The sequence below is a fragment of the Oryx dammah genome, unplaced genomic scaffold, assembly GCF_014754425.2.
Source record: "Oryx dammah isolate SB20612 unplaced genomic scaffold, SCBI_Odam_1.1 HiC_scaffold_15, whole genome shotgun sequence".
NCBI lineage: Eukaryota > Metazoa > Chordata > Mammalia > Artiodactyla > Bovidae > Oryx > Oryx dammah.
The window spans coordinates 21,723,731-21,737,142 of NW_024070199.1; the positions used below are offsets into that span (position 1 = coordinate 21,723,731).

Genomic DNA, 13,412 nt, shown 5'->3' on the forward strand with positions numbered 1-13,412 from the left:
TAATGCACTTCAGAGAGTCTTGGTTTTCCATTCAGACACCCTTGTATTCTAGCTTTGGCCCCATTGCCTTCTAGCTCTGTAATGTTGATAAAGTTATTCAATGTTCTAAACTTTAGTTTCCACATCATAAAATGCAGGATGATGCTTATCTATAGACTTGGTGTAAGGATTGAAAGAGACAACACATATAAATAAGAAGCCAACTGAGTGGAAGTTAAGATTTATTTTTAAATAATCAATTAATTTGAAAAACTTTGAAGTTTTAAAGAGAGTTCAAATGTTCTGAAATAAAGTACAGAACATGCTTCTAGCAATTAACAAATCAAAATCACATTCACAATATGTGCCAAGATTTCTGCTTTATCTCTAAGATGGAAGAAAGTACTCGGATCACAATGGACAAGGGTAGTTTTACGTATGATCTTTTATCTTCCTCTAAATCTGGACCTCTGATGGATCATACAGAACAGTAAGATAGGGTACAAATCAAGGAATAAAAAATGAGTGTGCAATAATATTCCAAAGAATATATGGGCTCAGCTCTTGCTTTACGAGTTAAAAAATCACAGCATTAGCACAAATGTTGAAATTTTATAATCAAGTTGTTATCTTTTTTCTGCTGTTGTTTTTTAAACTAACTCTTCCCTTAAGGAAACTCTCAAAGACCCAGAAAACAAGTTTTTTTCTGCCTCAGAAAACTAGATTTCTTTAAAAAAAATTAAAAAAACACAAAACAGGTTAATCTTCTCCCTTACTCATATAGAGTTCAGCTCACCAAAACATGTGCCGTCTTGTCATAGCTTCCTAGTCAGAGAGATGTGATTCTTCATGGACACTATTAGCATGGTATACATAAATCTATCATACCATTTATGATTAACTTGTAATTTCCACACTCAAAAACACACAAATCTAAACATAAAGGGTTTAACTTTTAATAATACAAACTTAACATAAACTTAATTTCCCAATGAGAAGGTTTTAAAGTATTTTTCTCACTCAATATTAATTTTATTGAACTTCCCATCCTTCAGTTTTCAAAATTTCTAATCTTTTCTAACAAAAGAGGGATCTTTCTGCTTGTACCATCTTCTATTCTTCTCAGTGATAATAAACATTTTTACATGGTTGTTTCTCCTTGTTCTGCTTTTCAAATTACTATAAACCTGAAATTAAACTATGATTCCATTGTATTCCCTTGTTAATTTACTTACAACTTCCTTAGGTTCACTCACAGAAGATGAGTGAACTTGCTTTTTCTCCCTTTTTTTTGCTGAAGAATATAGCAATTATTATGATACTGCATAATATCAAAATAAAAAGAATAAAAATATCTGAATATCAGTTTATGAGTTCCCTAGTAATTTTCTGGTTAGGTGCATAGCAGTAAGATTGATGTTTTACCTTAAAATTACTGATTCTATAGTTTGAATATGTATAATATATAATTTATAACAGCAACAAAATATTAAGTACTGAGGATTAAACTTAAGAAAGTTTTATAACTCTACAATACCCTTGAAAAAAACCCAAAGTAGGCTTAAACAAAGACACATTTTTCCCTTGACATAACTTTTCCTTGATTAGAATGTCTCAAGATGAGCCTACCAGCCTACCTAAGTTAATTTATAAGCTTAATGCAATTTCCAACCATCTTTTTTAGTAACAAGACAGACAAGTTGAGATTCAAGTTTATATGAAAGGATAAACTTGTAGAATGTACCAAGAAACACTGACTATGATGACTTATTAGCGCAACTAGATATTAAAATACACTAGAGCTAAGCCACTACAATTAAAACAGCCTTCAAATCACTTCACTATACATTTGAAACTAACACAACATATAGCAAATCAACCATAATATAAACTAAAAATTAAATTAAAAAAAAAACAACAGCCTGCTACTGGTGCATGTATAGTTAGCAAGATCAACCGAATAGACAGAACATCCAGAGATCAGCTAGAATACATACAGAAACCTAGCACACGATAAAGGGTTTCCCAGGCGGCACGTTGATAAAGAACCTGCCTGCCAGGGCAGGAGATGCTGGAGACACAGGGTCGGTCCCTGGGTTGGGAAGATCCCCTGGAGGAGCAAATGACAACCTGCTCCAGTATTTTTGCTTGGAGAATGCCATGGACAGGGGAGCCTGGCAGGCTACAGCCCATGGGGTTGCAGGGAGTCAGACACCACTGAGTGACAGAGCACATGTGATACAGGTGGCAATGATAAACGTTTTAATAATATTAATATTTTTGGGACAAGTAGATAAAAGTAGATCTATCCTTTGAATAGAAAGTGCGTATTTAACTCTATAAGAAACCGTCAAAACTGTTGTTTCAAAGTTGCTATACCATTTTGTATCACCATCACCAACCTTTGAGATTTCAAGTTGTCCCACATCCCTAACAGCCCTTATTGATGCCAATCTTTTCAATGTTAGCTATTCTAGTGGCTGTGCAGTGGTATCTCAATGGCATTTTAATTGTTATACCCTTAGTGAATAAAGATAGTGTATAACTCTGGAGAGTTCCTTGGACTGCAAGCAGATAAAACCAGCCAATCTAAAGGAAATCAACCCTGAGTATTCACTGGAAGGACACTTGCTGAAGCACCAATACTTTGGCCACCTGATGCAAAGAGCCGACTCATTGGAAAAGACCCTGATACTGGGGAAAAATGAAGGCAAAAGGAGAAAGGGGCAGCAGAGGATGAGATGGTTAGATAGCTTGACCGACTCAATGGACATGAACTGGAGCAAACTGCAGGAGATCGTCGAGGACAGAGAAGCCTGGAGTGCTGCAGTCATGGGGTTGCACAGAGTCACAACTTAGCGACTGAACAGCAACAACATCTTTGGACATACTTACTGGCAATCCATAAACATATTTCTTTGCTGAAAAATCTTTTATAACCTTTTTTTCCATTTTATTCTTATCATTGAGTCGTAGAAGTTCCTTAAATATTTTGGATAAAAGTCCTTTACTGATATGTGTGTTGTGCAAGCATTTTCTCCAGCCTATGGTTTGCTCTTTATTTCTGTAATAGTGTTTTTTAAAGAGCATACATTCTAATTTTTGAAATTAAATTTATGTTTTTAAAACTATGCTTTTTGCATTTTATCTGAAAAGTCCATGCCTAACTCCAGACCAGTTTTCTCCTATATGTTCTAGAAGTTTTATAGTTGTAGTCCTTATAATTAGTTATCTTATCTATTTCAAGTTAGTTTAAATTTTTATACAGGAAAGAGTCAAGATTCATGTTTTTCATGTAGATAGCCACTTGTTTTAGTATCATACTTTGAAAGGACTATGCTTCCCCCAATGAACAACAGGCACTTTTATTGAAAATCTATCTATCTATATATATATGGATCTATTTCAGGACTCTCCTTTTATTAAATTTTTTTTGAAATAATTTCAAATATAGAGGTAAAGTTGTAAGAATAATTCAAATAATACCTATGTACCCTTTAATTCTTTAATTATAAATAAACTATTGTTCCATTGCATTTTATCTCTTCATATATTGCCCCATATATATGTGTGTACGAACTTCCCTATAGCTCAGGTGGTAAAGAATCTGCCTGCAAGGCAGGAGACCAGGGTTTGATGCCTGGGTCAGGAAGATCCCCTGGAGAAGAAAATGGCAATTCACTCTAGTATTCTTGCCTGGAGAATGCCATGGACAGAGGAGCCTGGCAGGCTACATACAGTCCATGGAGTCACAAAGAGACGGACATGACTAAGTAACGCACACGTGTGTGTGCGTGCGTGTGTGTGTGTGTGTGTATACACACTGTCCATGGGGATTCTCCAGGCAAGAATACTGGAGTGGGTTGCCATGCCCTACTCCAGGGAATCTTCCCGACCCAGGGATCAAACCCAGGTTTTCCGCATTGCAGGTGGATTCTTTACCGTCTGAGTCACCAGGGAAGCATAAGAATACTAGAGTGGGTAGCTGCATATATATATTTGAATTACTTAGAAATAAGTTGTTTGAATGCATACTTCATGGTCATTTACCTTAAATACTTCATTGTCTATTAGTAAGAATAAGGATACTGTCCTACATAATCACTGAGAAGCAACCTTAAGGATAATAACTGCTTTCTGCAATTCCTTTCTCTGTGATAACATGGTGTTTTCTTTCCTGTCTTTTTTATTTACTTGGTTAAACACTTCACACCTACTCATTAATTCTTTACATAAATTTTGTTAAAATTTTAACTTTATTTTAAAGATTATCTCATTACTGAAATGGAAAAGCAGTACAATTTGCTATAAATAAAAAGCTATAATATGATGAAAAACTTTTAAAAGTTATTTTTAAGTTAGGTACTGCTATCTGATGAAATATCTGAGCTTCCACTTTGTTCTAAAAGAAAATCAGAAAGTGCTAACAAGGTACTGATCTTAGATGTAATGTGTTCGTCTATATCAAAGGTTGTAAGAATACACCTTTGGGGAATATTTATAGCAGAAATATCTGTAGACAGCTAAGTACTCTCAATATATTTTCAACAATGTAAAATATGTAAGCCTTATTCTGACAACCTTGCTTATTTGAAAGTATACTATGAAAACATTCTCTGAAAACAGTGTCTGCAAATGTTCTTAACAGCACTGACTGTAATAGTGAAAAATTTGAAACAGCCTAATCTTTTTCAAAAGAAAATAGATAAAAGAGTTATGCAAAATTTATAATATGGTACTCTGTGTTCTGTTAAAAAGCAGAAGATAGATCTGGGTGCATTCACAGGAAAGTAAACGAACAATATATTATTTAGTGATAAAAGAAAATCTTAGCAAAATGTAAGTAAAGATTCCCATGCTCCAGGAAAAAAACGTTTGTTTATGTATTTTGTTATACATGCACATAAAAATAAAGCTGAATGGCTATCACCAAATCAAGCATAGTTACTTTGGTGGAGTTTAAGGGAGGTGGAATTTCACTTAAAACTTTGCACACATCTTTATTGCTTAGAATTTTTTCAGATACATGTCCTACTTTTATAACTTAAAAAATTAAATGACTACTAATCAGAACAACTAAAATATCCATCCAAAGAAGAGTTCATATAATGATTTATAGAAACCGTTGTTTATATGCTAGCTGTCTTTTATTTATTCTTAAATTTTTCCCCTCTTATTTGCCTTTAATGAAACTATTGGAATAACATTTCAGTTGACTTCCGTATACACATCCAAATCGGTCTTATGAAAAAGAGGCTGTGATGCTGTGCAAGCAGAGCAGTTAAAACATAAATCATTGAGTAAAAATACCACGACCAGGGGTTCTGTCATCTGATTGTTTCTTTACTGAAACCATAGCAGGAGTCTCCTAACCCCCTGTATGTACGTAGCATTGTTATGGTGTAAAGCAAGAACCTGCAACCAGAGTCTTCTTGCAAAGCGAATGAAACTAAGAATTGAAATAACAGAACAACTGCCTTCACAGCTGAGATCGATATATACAAACTATATACAACTTTTCTGTTATCTTCTAAATTCCTGGACCCAGAGAAAAACAAACGAACAAAAAATAAATATATTAAACACTAAGTGCTAACCCCATTCTAAAAACCATACATATATCATTTAATTATCAAATAACCCCAAAGGGAAAGTACTATTGTTATTCCTATTTTACAGGTGAGTCTCCTAGAGGTTAAATAACTTGAACTTGTTTATATGTTTCTAAGAGAAAGAACTTGGATTTGAACCTAATCTACCTAAATACTAAGGCCTAACCTCTGAACCATCGAGCTATCTCTGCATAGTGGTTAAGACTAGTCTCACAACAGTGTTTTTCTCACAAATGAATGACTAAATGATAGTTTAGATACAAAATCGGGCAGACGGGAAATACGGTGGGTGAAAATAGTAAAAAGAATGGACTGTGATGCTATTGTGAATAAAAAGGACATAATCAAGTTTTAATCAGTTTGAGTTTGTGTAAGAAACTTACCTAATCAAATTAAAAGGCTGCTCCTTGTAAAAATAAGAAAACCGAGCCCAGTTCTGGTAGAGTATGTTCCTTTGATTGACAGGATTAGGAGGTTCTGATGCCTTCCAATATTGACCCTACAGGAGGCAAGAAGAAATTACTGAACAGCAAAACAAAAGACAAAGGATAATAAAGGAGCACTGCTTTTATAAGAAGGCGAGTGAATGAGGCAAATGTTCTTTTTCATTTTTCAATTTGGATTTTCATATTCCATCTATGTAAATTACTGTATCATTTAGTATACTACAGTCTCCCCTGATAGTTCAGTTGGGAAAGAATCTGCCTCCAATGCAGGAGACCTGGGTTCAATCCCTGGGTTGGGAAGATCCCCTGGAGAAGGGAATGGCTACCCACTCCAGTATTCTGGCCTGGAGAATTCCATGGAGGGTATAGTCCATGGGATCGCAAAGAATCGGACCCGACTGAGTGACTTTCACTTTCACTTTAGTGTACTATAGAGTGTAGTATATTTGCTACAGTCTGTAACAAATGAAAATAACAGTGCTTTATTTATTAAATTCTCACACCGGATTATCTAAAACCACAAGTGGAAGCCTAGGGCTGGTTTAACTCAAGCTGCTCCTTTGATGTGGAATGCTCCTTTCATTCCTACTCAAGTTCCAACAGTCATAGTTCAGGGATTCCTACAACTATAACTGGCTGGGACTTTGAAAATAGGCTGACTTTTTAATTTTATTGATGGAAAAAACAACCTCAAGCAAAGTTAGTGAATGATCCAAAGTCACTGGCTATCACTGACACCCATTTCCCCGAAAAACTTAATTAAAATATATAAAACAGACTTTTAGCACTTCAGTTTAATTTAGTCGCTCAGTCGTACCAGACTCTTTAGGAATCCATGGACTGCAGCAAGCCAGGCTTCCCTGTCCATCACCATCTCCCAGAGCTTGCTCAAACTCATGTTCATTGAGTTGCTGATGCCATCCAACCATCTCATCCTCTGCCCTCCCCTTCTCATGCCTTCAATCTTTCCCAGCATCAGGGTCTTTTCCAATGAGTCAGTTCTTCGCATAAGAACATACTGAAGCATATTGGAGAACATAAGCATACTGGAGCTTCAGCTTCGCCATCAGTCATTCCAATGAGTATTCAGGACTGATTTAGTTTAAGATTGACTGGTTGGATCTCCTTGCAGTCCAAGGGACTCTTGAGAGTCTTCTCCAACACCACAGTCCAAAAGCATCAATTCTTCAGCTCTCAGCTTTCTTCATGGTTCAACTCCCACATCCGTACATGACTACTGGAAAAACCACTAGACAGACCTTTGTTGGGCAAAGTAATGTCTGTACTTTTTAATATGCTTTCTAGATTGATCATAGCTTTTCTTTCAAGGAGCAAATATCTTTAAATTTCATGGCTGCAATCACCATCTGCAGTGATTTTGGAGCCCAAGGAGATAGTCTGTCACTGTTTCTACTGTTTCGCCATCTATTTGCCATGAAGTGATGGGACTGGATGCCATTATCTTAGTTTTTTTGAAAGTTTAGTTTTAGCTAGCTTTTTCATTCTCCTCTTTCCCTTTCATCACGAGGCTCTTCAGTTTCTCTCCTCTTTCTGCCATAACAGTGGTGTCATCTGCATATCTGAGATTATTGATATTTCTCCCAGCAGTCTTGATTCCAGCTTGTGCTTCATCCAGCCTGGCATTGTACATGATGTACTCTGCATATAAGTTAAATAATCATGGTGACAATATACAGCCTTGATGTATACCTTTCCCAATTTGGAAGCAGTCTGTTACTGCATGCCTGTTTCTGTTGCTTCTTGACCTGCATACAGATTTCTCAGGAGGCAGGCAAGGTGGTCTGGTATTCCCATCTCTTTAGGAATTTTCCACAGTTTGTTGTGACCCACACAGTCAAAGGCACTTCAGAGCCTCAACATTATTTCACATATAAGTTCCTCCCCCATTTTTAGGTACCAATTTTTACTATTGTTGTTTAGTTGCTAAGTTGTGCAACCCCATGGACTGTAGCCCACCCGGCTCTTCTCCCTTTGGGATTTCTCAGGCAAGAATACTGGAATGGGTTGCCATTTCCTTCTCTAGGGGAACTTCCCCACCAAGGGATGGAATCATGTCTCCTGCCTTGGCAGGTGGGTTATTTACCACTGAACCACTAGGTAAGCTACAAGTAGCCTTATTTATATAAAGTTCATTAGGTTTTAGCAGAGCTCTGTCTAGGGTTTCTCAGATGGTGCAGTGGTAAAGAATCTGCCATCCAGTGCAGAAAATCCAGGAGACACAAGCTTGATCCCTGGGTTGGGAAGATTTCCTGGAGTAGGAAAAGGCAACCCCCTCTAGTATTCTTGCCTGAAAACTTCCAAGGACAGAGGAGCCTGGTGGGCTACAGTCCACGGGATTGCAGAGTGTGGGACGTGACTGAGTGCTGAGTACCGGTGCAGAGCACTATCTATATATATTTGTTCAATGTTGTTTCCTTAACTGTTTGCCTAGAAAAGCAAACTGCTGAAGACAACATGGAGCAAACACCTAATTTAAAATTAAACTCACATGACAAGGTATAAAATTTTATATCATCCAGATTCCAACTTTTGTCTCCTGTAGCTAGTCCTACTGAATCTTGAGAAATGACAAAGAAAAAAGAAAAAAGTAGCCTATTTGGATATCTTTAAAAAAAAAGTTTCTTTAAAGCACATAAGGGAAAAGTCTAGTACCTAAATCTGTATTGAGGAGAGAATAAAGAAAAAGAGGTAAAAATTAACAGTAAATGATAGCTCTCTCTAGCAATAGCCTAGTAAGACTGATTTTCTAGAGAGCATGGAGGACTCTACAAGAAGGCTAGATGTATGGATTAAAATTGCTGGTTACTGAAGACAGTTTGATAGTTAGAAAAGAATCAATGCCCTGAAAACAAACAATCCTCAAAATCTTTGAGGGAGAAAAAAAAACAAAAGCAACTTCCTGGTGGCACAGTGGATAAGGATCTGCCTGCCAAAGAAGAGGACAGCCCTTTGATCCATGGTCCCGGAAGATTCCACGTCGTGGAGCATCTAGGCCCACGTGGCACAACTCCTGAGCCCATGTGCCACAACTACTAAAGCCCACAAGCTATAGCGCCCACAAGCCACAACTCCTGAGCCTGTGCGCAGCAAGTGCTGAAGCCTGCTTGCCCAAGAGCCCACACTCTGCCGCGACCACCCCACGCGTTGCAGCTCCTACAGCCTGGGCACCTCAAGCCTGTGCTCTGAAACAAGAGAAGCTACCGTGATGAGAAGCCTGCACACCGCAACAAAGGGTAGCAAAGGGTAGCCCCCACTTGCCACAACCAGAGAAATGATGCTGCAAGTCATCTTTGCAGCAAGAATGACCCAGTGCAACCACAAATAAATATAGATAATATTTTTTAAAAAGATGAAAGTCAACGAAACTGATTTTTCTGCTTGCTAGGAACTGAAAATATTTTTTAAAATCTTCACACACACAAAAAAGAATGAACCCATTGGTGAAGAAAGACGTACAAAGACTGCATTGCAAAGTGTTTATTAAACTACTATAGATCTCTTTACTTGATCAAATGTCTTGGCATTGTTTAAAATACATAATCCCCTAGAAGTTCTTGGGCCCAGGGGAAAAAAATATGTGTGTGTGGGGGGGGGGGCTCTGGGGGGAGTTCACTAAAACAAGTTTAATTCACCTCAATTGATACTTGTATTGAGAATTGCCACTCATTGTGGAAAATTCCTCTATACCCTTGTAGCTAACATAGGAAAGATAATCAACTAACCAATGTTGAACAGACTTAGAGTCAACAGCTAACACTTGAATAAATATTGACAGAGGATAGCTGAAAAAGAAAGAGGTTGCCTTTGGGCTTTTGGAAACCATGAGAGCAATATAATTTTCAAAAACATGGGCAATGATTAAGATGCCACTTGTTTAAACAGAAATAGCTAATTCTTCTATATTCTAAAGGTATGTGTTTATCAAAAAGAGATCATCATCAAAAAGCCTTTATAACTGTGGAAGAGTTAAACAGGAACAAAGGAAAGCAAAGCTCCAGGAAATGATCCTAAGTAGTTCACATGAATTTAGCCAAATAATGCCTGCTGATAACAGGTGATGAAATTTAAACACTAAATATCCAAAAGGAAAGATTTCTCTCAGATACCCCCAGAAACTAGGCTGTCTTGGTTGACAAGTCAAGCTGTAGGTTTGGTTGAATGGTTGCATGATATAAATGTCACTTCTTTGTTGAACTAAACATGATCTGCCAGGCCCAAGGAATCCTTCTGCACAATCTCAGTTATTTGAATCTTTCTATGGACTGAAGTCTTTAGCTTGTTTTGCATTTGTATTTATGCTTTACTTCCCAGAAATTCCTAGCCTGCGAGCCTGGATTCATGGTGTGTTCCAATAATACCTAACAGAACGCTCTGCAAAGATGCGTCCTCTGTTGCTCAGTCATGTCTGTCTCTTTGCAACTCCATGGACTGCAGCCCACCAGACTCCTCTGTCCATGGAATTTTTTACATTATAACTAAAGCCAACTGTACATTTGATGAATGAATTCAAGAATGCATGCAATTTAAGTCCTTTACAACTTTAAAACTTTACAAGTAAGAAAAGAAAATATCTGAATACAAATTTTCAAAAGTTATGTTCTAAAATGTTCTTTTATTAATCATATAATGTCCATTTTCAATATGGGTTCTAAAGAAAATTCATGTGCAAATAAATGTAAAGATGTTTTAATAAATTTCCATTGAAACCTCAATGTGGAGAGGTTTTAACTATGTGTTTCAGCATAGTTCTCAGCTTGGACCTAGGGAATCCAAGGGATTTTCCCCAACGTAAGTGAGATTAAGCAACCTGTCGTGAAAAAGGAAGCAGATGGAAGATTCTGTCTCCCAACAAGTAAGCCTCTGAATGTGGGAAAGCAAAAACAGGCTCAGTATTTCAAAACCAAGCATATACTTACATCATGGAGTGGAAAGGCAGATGAGTAAGTGTTGGAATTTAGCAATCTTTCAATGCCAAACCTTTTCTTCCCATCCTCCATGCCAAAAGGACACCGTGAGAGAATATAATAAACCTATGAGATAAGCATAGATACACCTTTCAGAAATGTATGCTTTCCACATTTTTTAAAATCACAATTTAACTTTTTCTCAGGAGAAGGGCATAGCAACCCACTCTAGTATTCTTGCCTGGAGAATCCCCATGGACAAAAGAGCCTGGCAGGCTACAGTCCATCGGGTTGCAAGAGTCAGACATGACTGAGCAACTAAACACACACACACACATACACACACACACAGTTTTTCTCAATGCAGATAGACTCTGGTAATGGAAGGAATCTTCCCCTTGCTGTTTGGGGGAAGATGCAGAAGGTGGGGTTGTGTAGAGTTATAGGTACCATGCCTCCTGGGTATGAGAGCTCCTTATTCCCTCAGGGAGAGGGAGAATGGCTTATAACTTATCTTTTCTTCTCATGTCCCAAGCTCCTCTGGGAGTTCTTTGTACCAGAATTGATAGTATAATTGGGGCTTTAAGTTGGAGTCTAATATCACTGCTCCTAACAGTTGAGTTAGGGTAATAGAGAGTAGAAGTGACACTTGGCCAAGTTGTCCTGCATGCTTCCTAATTCATTCCTCTGATGTTTTATACAGGGCCTTTTCCTAATATTAACACAAGATGATGAGTATATTAACTCAAGAAGATCATTCCTCTCTATATAACTACTATGGGATCATTTATAAATTTTTATCAGTCTTATCCTTTATAAAACTCTATATTTTCCTTGGGCTGTGTTCTTGTATATTTGTCAGTTCAATCTCATCTGTTTTTTTGTCTTTCAGAAACTTTTCAAAATTTCTGCTTTTCTGATTTCGGCCTTTTTCACACTGTGTGGGTCTATTTCTCTCCTCCTCACATTTTAAGCATTTTATTATCTAAGGAACTGCTGAGTGCAAGGTCTGTCATTCTTGAATCTTTATCTAATCTAGTTATTCATTTTAAGGGCTGTTTAATACTTATATCTTGATAAATAAATGATAATTTATGGGAGGTAGTTTTAATTTTATAAATAATGTGATAAATATTAGCTATTTTACATATTTTGGATTATTTCCCAAGGAAAGATTCACCAAAAAGAACTCTATATTGGGGAGCTAACAAAGTAGAATTCTTCCAGATATTAAGACTTATGATAAAGCTATGTTAATAAATACAGCATGGTATTGTCAAATAAAAACAAATTTAGACTTAGGAAAGACTTTAAAGGATTATAGGAAGAGAATGAAGCATACTACTGCAATAGAGAGAGATGGGAACACGGAGAAGTAAGCCAGGTTCAGGAAGTGTCTTTCTTTGTGTTAAGGAAGGGCTAGTCTACATGCCAACACTGGCTGAGGTTATGGGTACATCAGAGTCTTTGGGGGAAGAAAGAAGTCCAATTGAAGTTTGGTTAATTCACCTGGTAAGTACTTTGTTTCACAGGATTGACGAGGATAAATAGTTCAGATAACAATTTATGAAACAGAAGAGGAATATGGAAGGCCTGTGTTTAAACTTTAGGATCCTAAAGTAATAACAAAAGGGAAAACTATAAGGGTAAGTATAGATCTGAAAGTATAGATCTCAGTCACAATAAAGAATTCAATATTGCCATCCGCTATAACACTGATGAACCTGAAAGGTAGTACACTAAGTGAAATAAGTCAGAGAAAGACAAAATATATAGAATATGATACCTATAATCTAAAAAAAAAATAAAATAAAATCAATGAATATAACAAAAAAGAAACAGATTCAGAGAGAACAAACTAGTGGTCATCAATAAAGAGAAGGATGGTGGGAGGGGTGAGATATGGAGAATAATAGGAGATACAAACTGTTATATACAAAATAAATAGGATACAGGGATATATTATAGAGCACAGGGAATATAACCAGTATTTTATCATTTAAATGGAGCATAACCAGCAAAAGTATTGAATCACTATGTTGTACAAAAAACAGTGTCTAGGATATAGTGAGTGCTATTTAAATATTAGTGCTATTTAAATATCAGACTAGATCTGATAGACAGAGTGCCTGATGAACTATGCACGGAGGTTCGTGACACTGTACAGGAGACAGGGATCAAGACCATCCCCACGGAAAGGAAATGCAAAAAAGCAAAACAGCTGTTTGGGGAGGCCTTACAAATAGCTGTGAGAAGAAAAGTGAAAAGCAAAGGAGAAAAGGAAAGATATAAGCATTTGAATGCAGAGTTCCAAAAAATAGCAAGGAGAGATAAGAAAGCCTTCCTCAGGGATCAGTGCAAAGAAATAGAGGAAAACAACAGGATGGTAAATTTCTCTTCAAGAAAATTAGAGATAACAAGGGAGCATATCATGCAAAGATGGGCTCGAT

At 36.8% G+C, this 13,412-nt stretch overlaps 1 protein-coding gene across 1 annotated transcript in view; it reads right to left on the bottom strand.

The window, feature by feature from the left end:
* ANO5 (anoctamin 5) overlaps positions 1-13,412 on the bottom strand; it is a 98,912-nt gene that overhangs the window by 44,797 nt on the left and 40,703 nt on the right. Inside the window, exons 8-9 of the mRNA XM_040255648.1 lie at positions 10,975-11,088; positions 5,975-6,090 (exon numbers count right to left, since the gene is read on the bottom strand). Coding sequence (XP_040111582.1) covers positions 5,975-6,090; positions 10,975-11,088 — 230 coding nt within the window. The remainder of the gene's footprint in view (positions 1-5,974; positions 6,091-10,974; positions 11,089-13,412) is intronic.